A 26,384-nucleotide genomic window follows, 5' to 3' on the forward strand; every position below is an offset into this window, starting at 1 on the left:
CTATGACAAAAATATCACCCAATATGCTAAATTTAAGATTACAAAAACAACAGGAAACATAAGCCTTGAAATTTTATCCACTTTACTAACACTATTGGGCTCTAGAGTGGACTTTCGGGCTTGACGACGAAAGCGTAGACTAGACAGCCACACTCCGAACCGGCTGTCACCCGCCCGGGAAACAAATATTCTTGATGACGTCGTAGAGGTGCCATTCTGCCGCCGAAACCGTACTCTTCCGATGGCGGGCTTTCTCTGTAGAGCCTGCAAAACAGTTTTCGGCTTCGAGGAATCATCATATAAGAATAATAAGTAAATTTGAAATACATCAAACAATTTAACAAGTAAATAATTCCCTGAGAAATTAAACTGATTTCTTACAAAGTGTAAAAATTACTCGATCAATATCTCGTCACAAACACGACGAAGGAATGTAGTACAGATTATCTTTGTACGAGTTTTTTTATATCCCGTGTTACTGAACAGATGGTCATGTGGTATTTATATAGAGTCATTGAAATGATACTCGTCTCTCTGAAAGCAAGTTTTCTTTAAAACATTATAAAGATATTCCAAAATCATAATTGTATTTAACTCAGTTCCACATCATTAATTCTGAAAGCTACAAAAACACAGAATTCTTTGCGTGACAATGGCCACAAAGACAACCAAGATGAATTTGGTCTTTCATCACTTATCTTAGATTAGGCAAAACACTAATTCCTTTCAGCTTTTCGGTACAGTTTTCAAAGAATGAAATTTTGTCTAAGCATGCGTTTTTGTTGTCATAGTTAGACCTATTTCATTTCAATTATTTAACTTTACTATTAATCACATTAGATAAGTTCCGAATTGTTTTCACCGCTCTAAACATGGTTGTGTTGTTGGTAAATAGGACTAGGTAATACGTGTTACAATGAAGAGTTATCTTTCCTTGTACCTGAGAATAAGGAAGGCTTACAGAACCAGGTACACAACAGATGTAGTATGTCATTAATGCCTCAGTAGTGCTAAAACTTTAACTTTAAAGTATGACCAAGCTTATTCGGTATGACTGCTAACAGTGATCAAAAAAAAAAAAAAAAAAAAGCTAGTATTAATGATAATAACAAAAAAATTCTGTATATATATATACAGAATTTAGTAAGTCATTATGATACTTCCCATTAACATGATTAGATACACTATACAACATATATGGCCAGACAGCCCATTGCCTCAGACTTACTTTTTACAAAAATTGTCCATTAAGACCAAAAGTACATTATGACTTACCGGGTGTCTATACTGAACGTGTCTCGGAAACCTATATATAGCCACGTGTAAATGTTCGATATTTTCATGGACACTCTACATTTGAAGGCCGTTTTCATTTCTTCGTTAATATTAATATAGTAACGCAGTTAGCGTATGATAATATGAAGTGTATTGAGGAGCTGGGGGGCAACGGAAATCAAAGGTGGCGCGCTTAACAACCCCCTAAACCTACGGCCCCTCATCTACATCTTATTATTATGGTTGAGTGTTTGATGTCACCTCTCACGAGTAATTTCCCCTTTCACTAATTGTCTCCTCTGTATACACTCTACAGTAGAGTCAAATACTCGAAATATGTACTATACCATAGCCAAATAGGTCAAATATGTCGTCAAAACCAACCTGTCACTCGAAGTACGTACTTTACTATATCTAAAAACATCAATGACTTCGCCAAAACCAACCCGTCAGTCGAAGTACGTTCTTTACTATAGCTAAAAACATCAATGACGTCCTCAAAACCAACCCGTCAGTCGAAGTACGTACTTTACTATAGCTAAAAACATCCATGACGTCCTCAAAACCAACCCGTCAGTCGAATTACGTACTTTACTATAGCTAAAAAATCCATGACGTCGTCAAAACCAACCCGTCAGTCGAATTACGTACTTTACTATAGCTAAAAACATCAATGACGTCATAAAAACCAACACGTCAAGCAAGTTAAATAGGAAGGCCTATCTGAAACATGACAACCAGAACAGGGAAGACAATTAGTGACAGGGGCGATAACTCGTGGGTGATGACGTCACACTCTCCGCAATAATGATAAGATGTTGAGGAGGGGCAGTATGTTTATTTTATATGTGTCTTAACTCCGGTCAAAATATCCTTGTATCCTAAGTCATTTGACACACTAACAGTATTGTAGACCACTAACAGTATTGTAGACCACTAATGACACACTAACAGTATTGTAGACCACTAATGACACACTAACAGTATTGTAGACCACTAATGACACACTAACAGTATTGTAGACCACTAATGACACACTAACAGTATTGTAAACCACTAATGACACGCTAACAGTATTGTAGACCACTAACAGTATTGTAGACCACTAATGACACACTAACAGTATTGTAGACCACTAATGACACACTAACAGTATTGTAAACCACTAATGACACACTAACAGTATTGTAGACCACTAACAGTATTGTAGACCACTAATTACACACTAACAGTATTGTAGACCACTAATGACACACTAACAGTATTGTAAACCACTAATGACACACTAACAGTATTATAGACCACTAATGACACGCTAACAGTATTGTAGACCAGTAATGACACACTAACAGTATTGTAGACCACTGATGACACGAACAGTATTGTAGACCACTAATGACACACTAACAGTATTGTAGACCACTAATGACACACTGACAGTATTGTAAACCACTAATGACACACTAACAGTATTGTAGACCACTAATGGCACACTAACAGTATTGTAGACCACTAATGACACACTAACAGTATTGTAGACCACTAACAGTATTGTAGACCACTAATGACACACTAACAGTATTGTAGACCACTAATGACACATTAACAGTTTTGTATAATTAACTGCTGGTTTGTTGGTTTGGTAGCTTGATATCTAAAACAGAACAGAACTTGGAGATAACTGATGTATAATATTATAAACGCATGAAAACGCTAAATATTTTTGACTTTGGAGTAATTTCCTTTTTTCTGTCCCGACATATTTGTATTGTTCACTAAAGAGTTTTATGCTCGTGTTGGTTGGATACCTACTTTAATGTAGTTGCACGTGGTTAAGTAATTTCCATGCGGACTATCATTACGTAGTTCTATATCACGTGGTGTACTGTTACCTTACTAGGTTCTTGTTTTTGGCCGGAATGATCTAGGTCACCGTGACCTCGTTTTGTGAAGTGATGAACAACGGCAAACTGTACGATGGTAGATATGACAAAAAGAAAGCACATGGCGACGTAGACATCCAGGGCAGTGGCATAAGACACACGGGGGAGGTCGTTTCTGTTCTCCAAGGCTAGAAAAGTCATGGTCAGTACTGTTGTTGTGCCTGAAATAAAGGACATGTTATATAACTTCTAAAACCTCAAACAAAATCGTCTAAGATACATTGAGTTAGGGAATCGTTCCTCAAAGTTCTATTTTCCCGAATAATTTTGTTGGGTTCATACAACATTGCGTAAAAGAAAAAGTTTCCTTACATTTAACAGACTTCATATTGAAAAATCTACATTTTCATATAATCCACATTTACATATAACAGACTTAACAATTCACATTTACATGTAACAGACTTGACAATCCACATTTACATGTAACAGACTTGACAATCCACATTTACATGTAACAGACTTGACAATCCACATTTACATGTAACAGACTTGACAATCCACATTTACATGTAACAGACTTGACAATCCACATTTACATGTAACAGACTTGACAATCCACATTTACATGTAACAGACTTGACAATCCACATTTACATGTAACAGACTTGACAATCCACATTTACATGTAACAGACTTGACAATCCACATTTACATGTAACAAACTTGACAATCCACATTAACATGTAACAGACTTGACAATCCACATTTACATGTAACAGACTTGACAATCCACATGTAACAGACTTGACAATCCACATTTACATGTAACAGACTTGACAATCCACATTTACATGTAACAGACTTAACAATCCACATTTACATGTAACAGACTTGACAATCCACATTTACTTTGATAATAAGCGACATCAGGTATTTGATCGATCTTTGACTCGATACTGTCACCAACAGTCCTGATAATCAGCTGTGATCACAAACACGTGTTACCTAACGCTATACGATCGGCTGTGGCTTCTCGGTTGATCCAGAAGCTGACCCAGGACAGAATGACCAACAGAATACACGGTACCACCACGTGGATCAGGAAGTACCCCGAATGACGCTTCAGACCGAAATGGACAGACAGCATCGATAGCTCCACTACACCGGCGTAAAAAATATGTTGAATAAAAAATATTCATTACATTTCCCACGATTAAGACGTATGCTTTGTTACATTAGTAATTTCAGGTTGTTACTTTTTTCGACCAGCCCATTCGACTTAAAATGTTTTAGAATAACACTGTAATCATGAAATGAGTATTATATAATACTACTCATCTTTATGTCAATGATTGAGGATTTATACAACTGGTCTGATAACATCTGGACTAAATTAGACCACATGGGCGTATTGAACAAGGTTTAGCAGAGATATGATGATTGTGAAGACTTTTTACTCGAATAATTACAATAACAACATTACTAACATTTCGCAAATACAAACATAAGTTAAAACACAAATGATACATGTTTATTTTTTACTACAACCTACATTAAGAAATTGACAGGAAAACATACTTCCTTTTCTGAAAGTTGTAGAGTAGGAGGCGGAGTGATTGGTGAGGTCAAACTGTGATAAGGTCATATCCGCCGCCAGTTCAACCGAGGAGGACGCCCCATACCGCCACATATACACCACGTCCTTTGTAGAGTATGCAACTGGAGAAAAATCACAGTTCAAATCAAAGTTCCTGAATAATTGAGGAGGTCTTCCTTAACCCACTTAAAATTAGTATGTCTGGACAAATGTGGAAAACCGTGATCACTGAAATATCACATTATGATCACTGGCGTGGTATATTGTGATCAATGACGTAGTATATTGTGATCAATGACGTAGCATATTGTGATCAGTGACGTAATGTATTGTTATCAATGACGTAGTGTATTGTGATCAGTGACGTAATGTATTGTTATCAATGACGTAGTGTATTGTGATCAGTGACGTAATGTATTGTTATCAATGACGTAGTGTATTGTGATCAATGACGTAGTATATTGTGATCAATGTCGTAGTGTGTCGTGATCAATGATGTAGTGTATTGTGATCAATGACGTAGTATATTGTGATCAATGACGTAGTATATTGTGATCAATGACGTAGTATATTGTGATCAATGACGTAGTATATTGTGATCAATGACGTAGTATATTGTGATCAATGACGTAGTATATTGTGATCAATGACGTAGTATATTGTGATCAATGACGTAGTATATTGTGATCAATGACGTAGTATATTGTGATCAGTGACGTAATGTATTGTTATCAATGACGTAGTGTATTGTGATCAATGTCGTAGTGTGTCGTGATCAATGTCGTAGTGTGTCGTGATCAATGATGTAGTGTATGGTGATCAATGACGTAGTATATTGTGATCAATGACGTAGTATATTGTGATCAATGACGTAGTATATTGTGATCAATGACGTAGTATATTGTGATCAATGACGTAGTATATTGTGATCAATGACGTAGTATATTGTGATCAATGACGTAGTATATTGTGATCAATGACGTAGTATATTGTGATCAATGACGTAGTATATTGTTATCAATGCCGTAGTACATTGTGTCCACTGGAGTTATACAGTTTGATCAATCAAATATTATATTTTGATAATTGAAGTCGTACATTGTGATCAATGAATTAGTACATTGTTTCCACTAAAGGACTTCGTTTTTATCACTGAAGTAGTACAGTGTTCCCATTCAAGTAGTACATTGCGAACAATTAATTACATTATTTCCACTGAAGTACAGTTATCACTGACGGAACGCATTATAATCAATGAACGAAATAACAGTGATTTGCTTACTTTTTAATGGTTACAATATACCACTCTGTTCACGTAAATTTAGATTTTAGCGGATTCAGTTCACTGTTTACACGAAACACAATGATATATTACAAACACGATTATATTTTATCATGCATTTTAATCTCCCTATATGTTCTCAGTTGAACAAAAGAAATCGGCAAATTTGCTCGGAAATTCGAACTGCAGTGCAATACGTGTTGTGGGAAGTTTGATTATTCATACGTTTGTTTTGTATTTGTTTTTTCATTTCATTCCCGTGTTTAACGATACCTCTGGGAGATACAAGTAGCGAGGTTAGTGCTAGAAAGTCATGTACCAATAAAACCGTTGGATTAAGGAGATTCAAAGCTGTACAGAGATATAGTACTAATCGTTCTACACTATAGTATTGCCGAGCTACATAAATAAGATAATTAAATACCCAGGCTGACGTCTCGTACTCCTAACTTTCCAGTTATACAATTCTGTTCAATTCACAAGAGAACTGATACTGATTCTAATATATTGGTTTGTGTGTCTGTATCTCTGTTTAAACCGGATCAATAATTCCGGCGTACGTCACGACGTTGGTTTGTGTAATTAAGTTTAAGTTTCATCCCCTCGAGATTTCTTAATATATGTACATATCATTACTAAGTACTGCTTATCTGCATGTAAAGTGTGTATGTTTATCTTGTTCCTATATTCAAAACGCATTGCAACAGAATTTTCTTTCAATCTGTACAAGAAAGATGGTGCTGATAAAATTACAACTATGAACGTGAGATTAGGTGTTTTCGTATACTATCCAACATTAATTTAACATTATATGTAAAAAGTGTTTTACAGTACATGTTATGTCCTTGCTCTCAAATGGGCTTAAGGTATGATCCATGAAGGATCATCTTATAAAAATAATTAGAATCTCAATCATATCAGTTCGTTTTCCTACCCATTGCGGTTTGCAACTGCTCGATAACTGTTCAAATTATTACTGTACCATTACATTGTTTGTCGATCTAAATAATACAACACAAACCACTATTTCAAAACTCCAAAACCTTTACTGCTCTCTTTTGACTTTAACGGACTTTGTGTTCACTGACAGAACAGGGTGTGGTTGCATTATGAAAAATTTCGTCAAACATTTGTAGAGAAAAAATGGCAGGATACAGACGAAAGCGGTTGTTCTGCAGTCATTTACAGAAATTAGGGGGATGGTATTGAGATTGAGTTGACTGTTCTTTGGTTTAGAGAGTGGGAGAAAGGGGATGAATAGAGATAGAGTTGACTGTTCTGTGGTGTAGACAGTGGGAGAAAGTGGATGGGATTTAGATGGAGTTGACTGTTCTGTGTTGTAGAAAGTGGGAGAAAGGGGATGAATAGAGATGGAGTTGACTGTTCTGTAGTGTAGAAAGTGGGAGAAAGGGGATGGGATAGAGATGGAGTTGACTGTTCTTTGGTTTAGAGAGTGGGAGAAAGGGGATGAGATAGAGATGGAGTTGACTGTTCTGTGGTGTAGACAGTGGGAGAAAGGGGATGGGAGAGAGATGGAGTTGACCGTTCTGTGGTGTAGAGAGTGGGAGAAAGGGTATGGGATAGAGATGGAGTTGACCGTTCTGTGGTGTAGAGAGTGGGAGAAAGGGGATGGGATAGAGATGGAGTTGACCGTTCGGTGGTTTAGAGAGTGGGAGAAAGGGGATGGGATAGAGATGGAGTTGACTGTTCTGTGGTGTAGAGAGTGGGAGGAAGGGGATGAGATAGAGATGGAGTTGACCGTTCTGTGGTGTAGAGAGTGGGAGAAAGGGGATGAGATAGAGATGGAATTGACCGTTCTGTGGTGTAGAGAGTGTGAGAAAGGGGATTGGATAGAGATGGAGTTGACTGTTCTGTGGTGTAGACAGTGGGAGAAAGGGGATGAGATAGAGATGGAGTTGACTGTACTGTGGTGTAGACAGTGGGAGAAAGGGGATGGGAGAGAGATTGAGTTGACTGTTCTGTGGTGTAGACAATGGAAGAAAGGGGATGGAGTAGAGGTGGAGTTGACTGTTCTGTCACAGCACTACAGTGATACAGATAATTATAACTGGTAGTGTAACTTCACTTGTGGTTATAATACGTACCATTCATTAAGCATTTACCATAATGATATCGATGCATTTATCAAATACCAACAAAATACTTTATAAATTGTTTTTTCATTGACATTTTATGTTTCCCAGGAAACGATTTTAGGGAGTTGTGTCCACTATCTGATGAAACGTAGCATATTGTAAAGAAAACAATGAATAATTTATATTTTCGTGACATGTATATCACATAATTTCATTTTTCATTCGGTTTTGTTATCGTTTGATATGATTTCATTGATATATGAACTCCCGCCCTATATAAAGTGCTGGGAATAAGTGACTCATGCCTGGGTTAAGGCACTTAAACGATAATTTTGGAAATTTGTATGCCTTACACGTATCGAAAGATCTTTATCTCGAAGATTTTAAACAGGACACGTCTGGTTTTACTACTCACTAAATGTACAGCTTCCACATCTAACCATATCTTAGCTTACTGTTCCCTTTGCCTCGTCTAGTCACATGCATCTTACACTTACATAGAAATAAAGCCAGCAATTTCTTACACATGCTCAGAGCTATTGACAACAATGCTAACATCAACGCCGTGTTCTTGATTTTCAGTTTGACAATTGCATTACTTAATTTGAAGCCAAGTAGACCAACATAAGCATGACGATCGGTGTCATAAGTGGAATATTCGTCTTGTTGTGATCGTCATATCTGGATCAACTTCACCAAGTGTTGTGGGTTTGAATTTAACGAAGGCCTTTTTTATCCATTTGTGGCAAAGAAAATGTATCCCATTTTCGATTTCACGGAGAAGTTCAGACTACTTACGGACGTCTTTTTCATCGCAAACAATGCATATTGGTATTTGTATAGGTACGAAAGAGACCTTCGTCCACTACCACCATCTTGACCTTCAAACAGGAGAACCATGTTTGCCCCAGTATTTGTTGCCGATATTAATGGAAAGAGGTTACAAGTTTTTATTCACAGACAACTCCTCTTCAGTTTATTTGCAAAACGTTGGTACTTATAGAATTACTACACAAACATGTCCCAATTCTAAAGTCAAAATTTGGTAAACCTTTAATTTACTTTTTGGTAACTACTTGTGACATAACAAAATGCTTTGGCAAGTTTATTGAAATACAGGACTTTTTTGTGAAAACCTCACAAATGATAATATCTTTTGACCAGCGATTATCTCCTTCAGCAAGACTAAAAGGTAAAATTTAAAAACATACCAGTCTCTTCAATGACTAAAAAAAACCAGACATGGGCCAGAGAAATTTTCTTCAGAATTATAAAGACATTATCTGCCAGGTATATTGGCTAATCGCAAAGAGGAATTTTTGAAAGGCAAAGTTGGCTGTAATTCCCTTAAATTCAACAAAACTGTCGGACGAAACACCAACTGCCTTATCACATTGACCTGCTAGCAGATTCAATACACTCTGATAAATAATTATCGCGAAAGTGGCACAACAAATTAGAATTATGAAGAAACGTTATATGGCCAGAGCGTGGATCCCCAGGAACAAGTATTCAATCAGATGGAAGAAAAACGACCACTGAGCAAATTGCCGAGAAGTATTTTCAAGCCAATAATAAGACCAAAACAAATCTGACACTGTTGATGAAGAGACAACCATAATGGAAATTATTATTTTTTTTTTGCCATGATGAAAATTTCAAACGGACATTTTGCAAGAGAAAATGGAGGGATTTGCACACATCGCTGAAAGAACGTGAGGGTTCAAAGTGAGTCTAAGGAAAGGCTCATAGGGGCAACTAGAAGAAATGTAGATAAAGTCTTCCAAAACCATTATTCAACTCCGGTCGACCAACATTATGAAAAGGAACTCTAGGTAATCGAAGAAAGGGCGAGAAAATATTCAACTTCCGGAAGCTTCGATAGTCCTGTAATGACCTTCCCGTACAGCACCCCTGTGTCTATTGGGACAGCCAGAAATGCAAATAAGGGCCATTAAACCAAACTGCAAATCTATGATTGAAAGTAAGACATTGAAGTGTTCATGGTGCCATTTGAGCGTGTGTCAGAAAAAATATGGCTGATGGATAACTAGAGAGGTGATCGCCTGTATGCAAGCTTGAAGGGAAAAACTATGTTGTATATGTATTCTTAGCGTGATCTGAAAAGAAATTATGTACACCTTAAGGATAGCCAAGTGGAACAACTCGAAAGAAGATATCCTCTCCCACTGTACCAGGGGTTTAAACCACATTAAATGCAGGGGACTTCGCATCCTGGGATTTCCAGGACATTTTCGCCAAAGATGATTATCATCTCGGAAATTTCAGTGATGTAAAACGTCGCATCACGTAACATGTTTCATGAATTGCGCCAGAGAATATGAGAAAATAAGCATAGGACAACTGGAGACCACATCACTCAATATCCCATTGTACTGAACTCCTAAACTGTCACGAGATAGGTGTTTGAGCATTGGTTCCGGACTTATTAATATGACTGAAACAGTACTTGTTTTTAACGGTAACATGCATGTAGCACTGAAATAAGGCACATATCTTTGAAAGGTAGGAGAAGCTGGCACCACGGGGAAGCGTATCGCTGAGAGCAGTGACGAATGTGAAGGACAACCTGTGAAACTTGCAGAGCTCACAGAAAATACAGCATATATCAGTGGACAAAACAGTGATAGATTGGCCTACTCCATTAACAGTAAGGAAACCTTAGACCTGACCAATTACCTTTGTTCTTAGATACGCAGGAATTGCACTTCCGTTACATTACCTAATTAAGAAAGTGGCTTGATTGGAGTGGGAAGAAATACAATTAGGTGCCTTTCAAGATTTGAAGAAAACCACCACCAGTTCCCCTCTTCTTTCCTATCCTTCCCAGAGAACAGCACTTTGAATCTGGACACCGATGCAGCTAACTATATTATTGGAGCCGTCATTCCCTGATTGGAGACGGGACAGAGAAGGTGATTTCTGACGCCAGTTGAAGGTTAACCCCAGCATAGAAGACGTACTACGTTTCCCGACGAGAACTGTTGGCAGTAGTAGCCTTCTGTCATACATTTAAGCACTATCTCTTTTCAGTACCCTTTTCATCGGACGAGCTACACCAGTATATCTTGGTAGTTGATAAGATGGCTAGAGGAACCGAGTCAATTCTCCTTCACTTTCGACATCGCGCGAGAAGGGTACATAGTAATGCTGATGCCCTCTCAAGGCCTCCAATAAAGAGCTCATACAATTGTTGCCTTTTTTCCTGGCGAGTCAGCGACTTCTTTGTCGTGTAGAGGGTGTTTGTACTGCACAAAATCACAGCAGTCTTTGGATATGCTTGGTAACGATGTAGATGACGTTCGGCCTATTGCAGTAAGACAACGTGACATATCTGTAGGGACCCATTCCATCAGCTGTACTAAACGTCCGCAAAAGATAGAAAGCAATTTGATGTGGATAGTGATTCTGAAGATGTATGACGGGAAATAATGACATCGCGATACTACTCTGGCGAGTATGTCCTCCTAAAAAAAGAAGAGCATTCCCAATTTTCCAAATTCCTGCTCTTAGACGATACCTGTGGACAACGTGATTTACAAGGAATGGCGGAAAGTGCGGCTGAGGACGGTTAGTGCGGAAAGTGCGGCTGAGGACGGTTAGTGCGGAAAGTGCGGCTGAGGACGGAAAGTGCGGCTGATGGTTCAGCGTTGTCTACGAACAAACGCTTTGCAGTCGTTTCATGGGGCGATCTATTCTGGACGTAAAGCAGAACGGAGGACTTTAAAACGAGCCAAGCATGGCAGTGTTTGTTTATCTATATGTGTTGCAGCTAACCAACAACGTGGATCAGAAAGAAAGAAAAAAGCAAACTGGCTCTACCCCAGATTTATTTAAGGTTGCTTCGATGGGTCGCATCCAGCTTGATGTCTGCGGGTTTTCCACACCAGTGGATCTGGCGACGAGTACTTACAGAATATCTTTGACTAGTTCATTCAGTGAGTTCAGGCCTAAACGATACCTGATCAGTTCAGAGACGTAAATGATGAGAGGTTGGTTATGAAGTGTATTTCCCGTTCTGACGCGCCAACAGAAGTCCACAAACTGAGCAAGGCCGAAACTATCCGAGTTACTTGTTACTATGTCGTCCCCTTCGTGTTGCACAAACCAGAACTTCTCCCTACCATTCCACCACTGACGATCAAGTTGAACGTTTCAAACAAACCCTGCTACAAATGATTCGGTATTACATTCCGATACTCATATCGGCGACCGCAGTCTTCCGCGCTTTGCTACTATGCCCACCACTAACTTGTTGATGGTTGGGGCGATAAGTCCATGCGCCAAATGATTTGTTCTTCAAAGAGGCAGATGTTCTACGCGATGAATCTGGTGTTCCACTCTATCTTGAAAGACTACGACATGGAAAAGCACTAACAGAGTCCCTAGCAAGGAAAATGCTGAAATATGGAGCCATCAGACAGAAAATATGTCATGTGGACCCTTGAATGTCAATACAAAGAAAATGACTTGGTGAACACAAGAGATGAAAGCCGTAAGGCTGGCTGTAGGCAATCTCTTGCGACTTCTTGCCAAGCAAACCATCCTAGTATCCTGTCACATACAAACTGACTTTTGTATTGAACACTTAAACATGGCATCGCTGTCAGCATGTAGATAAGGAAAATACTTTTCGATACGTGTTCGTCATACACGTGCAATTACATCTGTATCGTTTGAATACAAATCCAGGCGATAATCGTGTGTTTTCCTGACATTTTAAGCAACTGTTAAAAGTATTTTTCAACAGTCCTGAAGTTAATCGACAGAACCTACATAGGGAGGTCGATGTAAAGAATGATTGGTGTTAATTCCTTGGCAACAGGGTTTTCTGGGAAATCTGCTTTTCTGTTTAAATGCTTCTGGCCTTGTTGTTTGAGTTATGAAAGCACTTAGTTCCACAAATGTACACAGGCTATCAAAAAGTTAATTATACGTAAGTACCATGTATATTCCACTCAAATGATTCACGTGAGGAAAGACTTACTATCAAATACCCTGGCAGTCGTGTATAATACAAACATTAATCACTTTCCAAATGCCTGTTAATTCTAATATACATCTCGTGCAGACAACATCAAAGTCGACAGCTACAAATTAAAGTTCCTGTATTTTCAGATTGTCACTAGTGATCACGCAGCGTTGCTTACAGAACAGCTCCACACGGAGCTGTATTATCGTTGATAATTAACCGAGAGTAAGACAAACACTACTGCTGATATAGGGTACATAGTGTGCTCTGTTCTACTGCGGTGGGTTTTGAGTCAGTATCGTTATCTACTGATCTGTACAATGATGACATCTCCGAATAATAATCTTAACTTCATCCTCTGAAGTAATTTCCTCCTTTGTTGACACAACGTGCAATACCGTGACACTTTGATTCCTAACATGTAAAATGGCGTAGCGATTCGTGTGTTGACACAGCGTGCAATACCGTGGCACTTAGTTTCCTAACATGGAAAATGGCGTAGTGATTCGTGTGTTGACGTTATGGTAACATGTTTCGATGATGTGATACAATATATTCGTGTGTTGACGTTGTTATACAAATTGTTTCGTGTGTTGAGACTGTAATAAAATGTCCTTGTGTGTTGACAATATGGTACGTTGTCCTCGTGTGTTGACACTGCAAGTATATTGATACTATGATGCATTATTCTTTGTTGTTTACGTTGTAGTACATTGTCGTCGTGTGTTGACACTATAAATAATTTTCCATGAGTGTTGACATCATGGTGCATTGTACACTGTCCTCTTTTGTTGAAAATGTGATACATTGTCCTCGTGTGTTGATACGGTGATACATTGTCCTCGTGTGTTAACGCGGTGATACATTGTCCTCGTGTGTTGACACAGTGGTACAAAGTCCTCGTGTGTTGACACGATGATACAATGTTCGTGTGTTGACACGGTGATACATTATCCTCGTGTGTTGACACTGTGATACATTGTCCTCGTGTGTTGACACGTTGGTACAATGTCCTCATGTGTTGACACGTAATACATTGTCCTCGTGTGTTGACACAGTGGTACAATGTCCTCGTGTGTTGACACAGTGGTACAATGTCCTGGTGTGTTGACACGGTGATACACTGTCCTCGTGTGTTGACACAGTGGTACAATGTCCTCGTGTGTTGACACGGTGGTACAATGTCCTCATGTATTGACAGTGGTACAATGTCCTCGTGTGTTGACACGGTGGTACAATGTCCTCATGTGTTGACAGTGGTACAATGTCCTCGTTTGTTGACACGTAATATATTGTCCTCGTGTGTTTACACGGTGATACAATGTCCTCGTGTGTTGACACGGTTGTACATTGTGCTCGTGTATTGACACGGTGGTACATTGTCCTCATGCGTTGACACGGTAGTACATTGTCCTCGTGTGTTGACACGGTGATACATTGTCCTCGTGTGTTGACACGGTGATACATTGTCCTCGTGTGTTGACACGGTGATACATTGTCCATGTGTGTTGACACGGTGGTACAATGTCCTCGTGTGTTGACACGGTGGTACAATGTCCTCGTGTGTTGACACAGTGGTACAATGTCCTGGTGTGTTGACACGGTGATACATTGTCCTCGTGTGTTGAAACGGTGGTACATTGTCCTCGTGTGTTGACACGGTGATACATTGTCCTCATGTGTTGACACGGTAGTACATTGTCCTCGTGTGTTGAAACGGTGATACATTGTCCTCGTGTGTTGACACGGTGATACATTGTCCTCATGTGTTGACACGGTAGTACATTGTCCTCATGTGTTGACACGGTGATACATTGTCCTCATGTGTTGACACGGTGATACATTGTCCTCATGTGTTGACACGGTGATACATTGTCCTCGTGTGTTGACACGGTGATACATTGTCCTCATGTTTTGACACGCTGATACATTGTCCTCATGTGTTGACACGGTAGTATATTGTCCTCATGTGTTGACATGGTGATACATTGTCCTCATGTGTTGACACAGTGATACATTCTCCTTTCGTGTTGATGTTTTGTTACGTGTCAATTGTACTTGGTTTCGAATGCTTAAATGTTGATAGATAAATCTCAGTGTTGTCAATTGTTGGTTAATAAGTATTGTTTTGAATAATTCAGAAAAAACTATAAGTTATACATTGAAAACATATCGACTTTCATAAAAATGAATTATGATAGCATATTTTATCAGTATATAATAAAATACAGATTACATCTTCCTGAGAATATAAATATCAGCGTTCCAAAACGCGGTAGGAATGATATATAAATGTGTAGGGAATAGTAATTACATTGATTCCCGGTTACGTTGTGTCAATAAATCTTACATTACGTAATAAATTGACAGCTTAATTCGCATTTCTTCTCCTTATGGTTCATTGCAACACATAACTTTAGCTTAACCATCGGTAAACACAATGGAGTAAATACAGCTAAGTTGATAATTGTGAAAGTTGCCTAGTTTTTGGTAAACAGTAATTCAAAGACAACTTCATTGACGATCGTGTTATTTATTCGTGTCCTTCGTTTTGTTTGTGTTTTGACCTTGACTATATCAAGGACAGCTTTTAGTGTATATGTCTCTGGTTTTATTTGATCTTGTGTCACAAGTGTAAATATTTAGTGTCGCGCCACTGTCATTACGCAATTTTGATAGACGTTGATAATTGACTTTTATGATAATTTCTTCAGATGTGTTATATTTTATGAAATGCGTTTTTTGTTATTGTTCCAGAAAACCGCATTGTCTATAATTTTATCCAGATTTGATAGTACACGGAAACCTGTTTAAGGCTATTAACGGAATTCCATGTTCGGTCGGAGATTCATAAATGTTATCAATGTTTTTTTCTACGTGACATCGACTGTATTATATACTTAATTGATAATGAGCTATTATAATAAAAACGCATGTGACATCATATATTCGAATTAAACACAATGTAACGTTCCGAGAGGTTGTCTATATATATAGCCAATTTGTACGAAATATCGAAATCTTGATACGTTTTGATGCACAATAGAAGCATAAGACATTCTATCAATGTCTAGTGTTAGTATGTTTTACGTGTAGAGTTACAGAAGGCAACAATAAAACCCACTTACCACCAACCCACTGATGGAAGGACAACATTGTGCGATCCCTGAACTGTTTGACGTTGGTTGTGTTTTGAAACTACTTGTAACGCAAAGCTTTGTGTTTTGAAACTACTTGTAACGCATGGCTTTGTGTTTTGAAACTACTTATAACGCAAAGCTTTGTGTTTTGAAACTACTTGTAACGCAAATCTTTCTGTTTTGAAACTACTTATAACGCATAGCTTTGTGTTTTGAAACGATTTGTAACGCAAAGCTTTGTGTTTTGCAACTAATGAAACGCAAAACTTTGTGTTTTGAAACTACTTGTAACGCGTAGTATAGACGACAAAATAACATAAAAATTCATTAGTAGCCTAACCACAATACTGATGGACTGGCTAACCAGCACCAACTGTTCAACAAACACAGAAGAAAAGAGACGTCTACATCGTTTACGTGAGAGCGAGTATAATATGATATTTTGAAAGATATAGTTCCTTGGACTTTTATTGGGTATGCGGTTTGCTTGGATGTTTTCGTGTTCTTTTGGAATGGCCTCAATAATCAATTCCATTTGACGGTAAAATGTCATACATTAGAAATGCAATTACCCCAAAACATAAAATTTGAAAGGCAATTTCTATCGGTGGGTGTAACGATAAATAGCAATCACAGAAAATGGCTGCCATTAAAGCCAAGGCTTGTGAGAATATCCTACTTAAAACCAGCCAAGAGATGCAATCTTTATGACCTTGCAAATCTTAAAGACATGGAGAGTGGAGGGTAGTAGTTATTTTCGCACTCAGAATAAAATTTCATGTAAGCTGTGCTAATTTCTTTCTAAAGAAATCCTAAAGGATGTTTGCGTTTATATATACATGTATATTCTTTTTGCCTACAAATACACGATTGATAATTTGGCCGTTTTGGTTGTGGGTCACTGCTATATTAAATGCAATTCGAGTGTAACAATGCCGAAAATGTTATTTGTGAATGTCACTGAATAAGGTTTGTCCAGGTAATGATTTATTTAACTGTGTTGATTTATCATGACCAAAACGACCTGAAATTACCTTCAAATTACTACGGAACGAAGTGTTGTTTCGTGTGTCTGTCTAGGTTGTGGTGACGTTATTGATTGGGGTGTTCTATGACATCAGCTATGACGTACTGAGAAACGTAATACTCACAGCTGCCTATATGTAGCGGGCAGACTTGGAAATCCAGAGGATAATTCTGCAGCTTCATTTGACATATCGCCCGCACTGTCAGTCTGTAACACATGAAGATAACACGTGTTTCTATGAACATGTTATTTGCGCTACTGTGTTAAGCTTCTAAATTTGAATATCTGAAGACACGGCCCAAATAGCACTTTCAGTAATGGGTTTGTTTGTGTGGAACCCACCTTTTGGGGAAAAATACGTGGACCCTACTTAACCTTCACGATTGTTGAAATAGAACTCACTTTTATGAGAAATACGTGGATCCGTTGTTGATCTTTTTTTTTTTTTACAATTAATGGGGCAGTACTCTAAGACGCTTTCATATGTCTGGGTGTAGGACAAAGATATTCCACCCGAGGGGTAACAAACTGTGATAAAGGAAAAAAAAATAAAATAATAGACAAGTTGACAGAAAAAGGATCCTCCGTAACTAAATTTGGTAAACAATGCTTGACCTAGAAAATAAAAAGATAAATAAATAAACAGTCATTGTCAGTAACTATCTGTACACGTGTGTATACATTGTATCAAGTGATGACGTCACTTGGGAATGGACAGGTCATTTTTCACTCGCGCGGGCCTGTATTGCAATGGTAGGTGATAATACAAAAACAGCGAACCTGGGTGCATTGCCCTGGGAAGGCCAGTGTTACACAAGTATAAATGAGAGAATGATCTCTGCGAAACACAGTACGTGGGCCAGCTTCATTGATAACTTGGGCAGTATCTAATTTTGTGAGGGATACATAGACCCGCTGTTACCTGTACGATTGCTAGGGAAGTACTCACCTTTGTGAAAGATACATCGACCCATTGTTGCCTATCCTTATGAACCTGTTTGGGGTTGGGACAAGGTGGAGAGAAGACTTTCTGCCATTGAAGAAGACAGTATCCGGGTACCAGATTTTTTCTAGCAGTTTGATACTGACGGATATGTTCTCTATAGACGTGTTTGTGGCTAGACGCTCATCCATCCACCTTTGTCGGAAGTAAATATCCATGGTGTACACCTGAAATCAGAGAGAAGGGTTAGAAAAAAAGTCAATGGTTCTGTCCTAATCTGTATCACACTTAGAATCAGTTGCCGGATAAGCATTTTAGGTGAAAAGTTCATGTAGCCACATCTGGACACAACGAAAGTATTGGCAAACATTACATGCAATAATAACAGGCCTGTAAAATGAGACGAAGGATGTATACAGCATAAACCTATAATTGAATAAAGAAACGGAAGGTTGTTTAAAATCATCCAAAATATCGAAATCCCGGTTATCGAAACGTGGGGTAGAGAGCATATTTGATGAGTGTTCTGATATTAAACTGGAGCTTTTTCCATTCATCACATTTATCAATAAACAAAAACAAGAAAACAAATAAAAAAAAAACAAAAAAAACAAAAAACAATGTTTTTTTAATGCATGGAAACAAGTAGCACATAGTTTGAAAATTAGCAATGATAACTTTATACTCCTGTCAACATCACGGCGCGCCATTCTGAACTAGCCGCTTCAGTACAAAATTATACAACGCTTATTCTTTTTAAAAAGAAAAAATATTAAAGCATTGAAACTGATAGAAAGCACCGACCTTATTGGTGGAAACTTATCGACATCAGAAAATACTATTATCACAAGTGGTAATATCAGAATTCGTACATCAGCGGTGTAGTTATTAACGTTTTAACCAAACTGGAAGTTTCTTACATTACACTGGTCAAAATATCAAAAAGATGAAAAACACGAAAAGTTTTTGTTTTTTTTTTCTTGTTTCTGTTTTTTTTATTTTGCATATACGTATGCATTTATCCTGCAACCATCACACGAATGAGTCGATGACTACTGAAAGTTACAATCAGTGTTGTTTGTAACATTAGTTACTTTTCGCATAATAATGTTGGTCTATCATATCACTGATCTTTAAAACAAGCGAGACTTCGAATGTACTATTTTGACATAATATTGGGTTTTATTCCATCAATTGGTTTGTCTCTGAGTGAAATGTATGGAGTTTGATTACTGACTTCAGCACCCGGTAAATATTATAGCATGATGTCGTGTGAGTTTGGAATTGTATCCAAGCCCAAACCCGTGCCACGGCGTCCCAGAGTCAATTAAAAACAATTCATAACGGATTAAGCCTTATCGCAGACGATCAAGTCCTAGAATACACCAACTATTATGATTTGGCTGAAGTTCACACGTAAGCGACGGTCACATCAGGGCATACGTATATGGCTACCAGACTCCAAGGTTATTATATTACGTCACCCGTCTTGTTTGAAACGAAACGTCGCAAGTTAGCATCAGAGCCACTGGGGATATTATCGCTGTACTTCTAAAGCAAATTATAAATAAGATTGCCCTACCACTTAACTCGACAAAACCGTTATATGGAAATAAAGCAATCATTTTTTATCTTTATGCATCGCTTCTTACCATCCTGTATGGCATTCAAGTTGACTGCGAGAGAGCGAGAAGCCAGCATCGCGTCGCTATTCAATACAGAAGGCGAAACGTTTTGTGCCGTCATATTCATGAATAGAAGTAAGTGTGTATGTATGAGCAGCCTATTGACCGAAGTATCAGTGGCGATGTTAGTATACTCCTCATGACCCTAGACACAATTAATCAAATGAAATATGCAGTCAGAGGGAAAATACGCAACTGAAAAGCTAGCTTTATACTACGTCCTTTGTTCCAAAAATGGGTTTGCGGGAGAGTACCACTACAAACAGAAATATGGCTTTCTTTCACTGAATCGAAGTCCGATGCTATCCCTGTCTGTTTCTACTACTCGCCAGTAAAACCAATATCATTTCGCACTTGGCTACATTTTCAATAAATTATTTCCCCGTGTTAAATGTAGCTGTAAGAATCCGTCAACGTTTCTCACGAATAATGTTATGGTTACTGTAGGAGTCGACACGCTGACAAGCGCCCCGTTATATTTGTTAATATTGATATCTTCGTTGTAGATTCTGTAACGAATAGCCACAATACCTGGACCAAGCTGGATAAACACTATATCACGTATTTAAACACGTATAATCAGATATCTAAGCTGGATAAACACTATATCACGTATTTAAACACGTATAATCAGATATCTAAGCTGGATAAACACTATATCACGTATTTAAACACGTATAATCAGATATCTAAGCTGGATAAACACTATATCACGTGTTTAAACATGTATATCAGATATCTAAGCTGGATAAACACTATATCACGTGTTTAAACACGTATGATCAGATATCTAAGCTGGATAAACACTATATCACGTATTTAAACATGTATGATCAGATATCTAAGCTGGATAAACACTGTATCACGTATTTAAACACGTATAATCAAATATCTAAGCTGGATAAACACTATATCACGTGTTTAAACACGTATGATCAGATATCTAAGCTGGATAAACACTATATCACGTATTTAAACATGTTTAAACACGTATAATCAGATATCTAAGCTGGATAAACACTATATCACGTATTTAAACATGTATGATCAGATATCTAAGCTGGATAAACACTATATCACGTATTTAAACATGTATGATCAGATATCTAAGCTGGATAAACACTATATCACGTATTTAAACACGTATAATCAGATATCTAAGCTGGATAAACACTATATCACGTATTTAAACATGTATGATCAGATATCTAAGCTGGATAAACACTATATCACGTGTTTAAACATGTATGATCAGATATCTAAGCTGGATAAACACTATATCACGTATTTAAACATGTATGATCAGATATCTAAGCTGGATAAACACTATATCACGTGTTTAAACATGTATGATCAGATATCTAATGATATCTTCATACGACACTTTATTTACAAGCATTTTCCTCGGGCTGGCAATACCAATAGAATAACAGTTGTTGTAACACAACTAGCAGAAGAATAGAATATATGACCAAAGCGTAGCCGAAATGACTACAATACATTTGTAACATTCTGTGTATTTTTGGTCTATAATGTGTTTACCATCTCGTCAAACTATTTCCGACCTTGTTTCACATAGGATTATAGTACAGCCGAAAACTTTGGACGATTTCCTACCATCTTATTTACTACGTACATGTACGTCTGTGTTAGTACGCTCCACACTGGTCATTTGTCTGATGAAGGTAACCGTGTTGTCACACTTGAATCCGGTTGTGTTATAAGAACTTCTATTCTATTCATATATGCAATATAGATATATTAAAAAGCACAAGTAATGTGTTTGGATATTGTAGTTTAATTATGTTGAAAGTGTGAAAAAAAACCAAGCTAGCAGTCAAAAGTTGTCAATCCAAGTGTTATACGGAAATCATTTTTTACCTTCATAATGGTGAAGGTTCCGTCGGTTTTACCCATATGAAACAAGAAATAAATATATATGTGCATATTCCATCCACTATAATCTGAGGTTCAGCGTGATGTTTTAAGATAACTGTTTCTATGTACCTACATTGTATGAAATGTTAACGACGAACCCCCTCCGAGATTCCCTTAGTGTAGTGAAGGTGGCCTCTCCTTATATCCATTGAAATGTGAAACTACATTTTCGCGCGGAGCAATAGGTTTGCTCTGCGTCACCAGGTACAACTTAGTGCAATGCCAATGTCAGGTTAACAATGATTGAATGACTAACAAACTGTTGAATTTTAGTTTTTGAGAATTCTCGGTAAGTATTGCAAGATGAATAGAATATATGGACAATGTATTGAAACAAAAGCTGTATTTCGGTTCCAGACAGATTAAAAGTGGCTTACTAATTACTCGCCGCATTTGTCTTTTCTTCTCGCGCCAACTTACATTTTAAGACACGAATCACGCAGTCTCTTTGTATCAAATGACACGAGAGTGTTATTATTTTCATGATCTGCTGGAAGTTTTTTACTAATTATCTTCAAATATGAATATAGAGTGTGTATTAAGCTAGTAATGTAGACCGGGTCTCTCACTATAGAAATTTATCTCATTCTTGGGGCGGAACTAAAAATCCATTTTCTTAATGGCAACTTTGGAACGGAATGGGGAAAGGAATTCAATCATAATGGTGTAAAGGGTTTTCCCATTAAATATGTCCCAACTTTAAAATGCTGCCGGGTCGCCTGTATGTTGAATGTCAATCTACACAGTGATTTCTCTGGTCATTCCTTACCATATCTCGCTCTGATATCGGACCCATTGACCTCAGAAGTATGTCGATTTGGACTTCCAGGGGATCGCCTGCAATAAAGAATGTAGGTTATGTTACAACCTCTGAAGGAATACATCTATAACAAATTGCATTTTAGATCAATCATTCGTAAGATGGTTCATCCAGCTGAAACTAAATGATATACGAGCCCCTTTTTAATCGGAGGGGTTACTTATGAAAATCAAAATTGCTCGATAATAGCTGGGGAGATTGTATTTGCCAATGAAATTAGTATTTTACAATATCATGAGAATTTCTAAACCGTCATCACGTAAATGTCTATCACCTGAGTCGTATGTATCCGAATTAACTGTGGTATGCGGGATTACGGCAAAATCTCTAGGACTAAAGTTCATTAAAGGATTTTACAAAAATAAACACAAGTTAATAGCTCATTAGAATTAAATACACATCGGAACATTTTCTACAGATTAATTATCTCAGTAGAATAAAAAATCTTTTGAAGTGTTACGCAACCCGTATCAAATTTTAATGTGACGTTTCAATGATGCACGATCACCTTCATCAGATCAGTTAGAAGCGTACTATCACTAACGTGCATTGCACATAGTGTACAGTTTGGTTAAAAACATCAAGAACATACCAACATGGCAATATAATCGTAATTCAAACTCAAATTCCATGAACCAGGGGCAAAATATGAACAAAAGGAAGATTTACACAGAGAGTCCTGAAAAAAGTATAAGGAGAATAAGACCAGGTGTTCCGCAAGAGTTTGCGTCTTTTGCTTCATCGATGACAACTAAAATAGTATGAAGAGATAGTAAACAGCATCCAATTCACCCGTAAGGAAGAAAATGACACCGTTCTAGACGCGCACGCACCAGTACCTAAACTTTTGATAGCACCAACTCTTATTCTAGAAATTGGGAGTTGTACGGACTTTGCTCAGCAGTTGTGAAACGATTATCATAGAAGAGCAAGAAGTACGAACACAACCACGTTCATAACTCTATGAAATCATGTGGTGTCGCAATTGGCAATCCATAAAGATATGTAAGAGCAGGAGCAGCTAGGGAAGGAACCAACCGAAAGGGCAGGTTGTCATTCCTTACATCAAAGTCATGTCAAAAATCATTCAGGGGAGATGTCATGGTCATTGCATTGCAAATGTTATGAAACCTCTCACAAGACCCTCGGAAATGTCCTTTTGGATCTCTGGGATAAATACCCTGATGTGACAATAGAATACCAGCACTGCGATGTATCGTTTATCGGAGAAACAGTCATGAGACTCGGGGTCCGAATTAATGAACTTCAGAGAGCCACTGAATTCTAAGACAATATAAACTTCAATTGGTCAGAGTGAGAGGATTCTCGGTACCAGATGAGCAATAGATAATTCCACTCACCAAAAGTATACCATTGACAACGAACAGGGAAAACCTTTCAGGCGTTTAGTCAACAGGGAGGAGGGGGGCCACATACTCTTGCACCTCCAAGACAAAGTGTTAAACAAAGTGTGGGCGAATCGACTACAGCACATTGCTACCATTTTGTGTACTTTATTTTATAATCTGTTTACCGTCTCGTCACACTATTTTTTAGTGTGTATAGTGTTAAAGCTCAACCGTAAAAGTTGGTCGATTCCTTACCACCTTGTACGTAACATACTGTTCTGTTCGCCAGTGCAAGTAAGTTTAAACTGGTCATTTGTCTTATGACGATGGCAAGTGTAGTCATCTGAATGACACACTTAAACGCTTATTCAATAGAATTAGATAAGGTTTATCGAAATCAAAATTATGCTAAAAATGCTGACAACGACTCCCGCTGTGTCTTGTAAATTTCTGCTTGTAAAATACACAGAAGAAATACCCCTAGCACGGCAATCAAATAAAAATATCACCAGGAAAAATAATATAAGATTATACAGTAGAACATTCAGAAAAATAGCCAATGCTATGTAGCAATAGTTTGTGAAAATAGGCCCTTACCTCCAAATCCGGGCCGCAGTTTCTTGTCGTAATTGACCAGTAAGTCGTCCAGAACCGCCGATATATTGTCTGTACTCATGGAGGCGTTATCAACTGTTTCTATCATAAACACGCACCTGTTGGTAAATAGCGAATTACTAGTCATTACAGGACCAAGCATTCTCACTATCATAAACACACACCTGTTGGTAAATAGCGAAATACTAGTAATTACAGGACCAAGCATTTTCACTATCATAAACACACACCTGTTGGTAAATAGCGAAATACTAGTCATTACAGTACCAAGCTTTCTCACTATCATAAACACACACCTGTTGGTAAATAGCGAATTACTAGTCATTACAGGACCAAGCATTCTCACTATCATAAACACACACCTGTTGGTAAATAGCGAATTACTAGTAATTACAGGACCAAGCATTCTCACTATTATATGCACACACCTGTTGGTAAATAGCGAATTACTAGTCATTACAGGACCAAGCATTCTCACTATTATATGCACACACCTGTTGGTAAATAGCGAATTACTAGTCATTACAGTACCAAGCTTTCTTACTATTATATACACACCCTGTTGGAGAATAATTATTTCTTAGTCATTAAAGAGATTGATAACCAAGCATTTTCGCTATCATATATATGCATCTACTGGATAACAACGAATTCTTAGTCATTACAGGAAGTCATAACCAGGTATTTTCACCATCTTTTACACAAATCTGCTGGAGAAAAATGTTATGGAGCGATAAACAAATATTCTCGCCATCATATCCATGAACTATCATATATACGCAACACCTGCTGTAGAACAGTGATTTCTTAGTCATTACAGGATGTGACACCCAAGCATTCTCACTATCACATTACTGAGGCATTGGCACAATTATCGGCACGCCCAGGGTTAAAAACCAGAGATAAAGCGCGGAAAGAGCTGGGAAACTCTGGAAAACCTTCTGGCATTCATTACGACAAAATTGAAAAACAATGACAAACGCTTTATATAAACATATCAGAATAATAAAAAACATCAAAAATACAAATATGTTACGTTGAGGTGGGAGGACTAGAGGGTGGGATGTCAGCAAAATGTTTACAAATATTTTAAAACTTGATACGGCTGACTTCCTCCAAAACTTTTTAAAGAACTGAATAGACACACGTATCCTCACGCGAGTGCTCTACTTCGGGTCGTCCCTCGTGTGTATGGGCATCTCGGGGTATATCTATTTATATATATGGATACATTGCATAAAAATAATGTTTACTGGCTCCCATCTTTTCTTCCGAGTAACTGAAGAACCCGGATATCGATGCTGAACATGTACAAAATGTATTTACGACAATCAGGTACAACATAAACCAAATAACAGAAATACACACGTATTAACTTTATAATATGCACTTTGAGCGCTGCGTTTAGGAGGAACACACACAACATACCAACAAATGAATAACAACGACAAACCGTACCTTCTTCCAGAGTACAAAAATACATTTCTACGATATGAGCGATATAATATTTTTAATTATTTAAATTATTTTTTTACACAATCTACAAGTCATCAGTTGCACGTGCTTTGCTGATAAAGCATTTGAACGACCGAGATTGAAAAAAACATAACCAAATACTTGCATGTTATACGGCATTTTCCAAGAGCTTCAGTGACATAGTAAAATTGATCGCGTCTAGATTTTAGTGCACATGCACGTGTTTCAGGATAAATTTGATGGAATATAAGGAATTTGTTGT

The 26,384-nt window shown here is 37.7% G+C and overlaps 1 protein-coding gene across 1 annotated transcript; it reads right to left on the reverse strand.

The window, feature by feature from the left end:
- LOC132553106 (gamma-aminobutyric acid receptor alpha-like) lies at positions 1 to 24,707 on the reverse strand. Its single transcript, XM_060217318.1, has 8 exons — positions 24,629 to 24,707; positions 22,632 to 22,699; positions 18,246 to 18,466; positions 17,421 to 17,503; positions 4,740 to 4,880; positions 4,167 to 4,319; positions 3,168 to 3,379; positions 1 to 264 (listed from the first exon to the last, which is right to left on the reverse strand). The coding sequence occupies exons 1-8, from the start codon at positions 24,705 to 24,707 to the stop codon at positions 1 to 3; spliced, it is 1,221 nt and encodes a 406-aa protein (XP_060073301.1).
- Positions 24,708 to 26,384: the final 1,677 nt, after the last annotated feature.

This window comes from Ylistrum balloti, unplaced genomic scaffold (genome assembly GCF_031769215.1).
Source record: "Ylistrum balloti isolate Yb309-2 unplaced genomic scaffold, AGI_CSIRO_Ybal_v1 Utg370298, whole genome shotgun sequence".
In the NCBI taxonomy this organism is placed as follows: Eukaryota; Metazoa; Mollusca; class Bivalvia; order Pectinida; family Pectinidae; genus Ylistrum; species Ylistrum balloti.

Excerpts from the sequence above, each read along its gene's own strand:
- LOC132553106 (XM_060217318.1), bottom strand. The coding sequence starts at position 24,707 with ATGAGTACAGACAATATATCGGCGGTTCTGGACGACTTACTGGTCAAT. Across the intron at positions 17,504-18,245 it reads TCGATGTATCTTTCACAAAG|ACTGACAGTGCGGGCGATAT; the intron begins GTGAGTACTTCC and ends CATGTGTTACAG. Across the intron at positions 4,320-4,739 it reads TACAACTTTCAGAAAAGGAA|TGGAGCTATCGATGCTGTCT; the intron begins GTATGTTTTCCT and ends ACGCCGGTGTAG.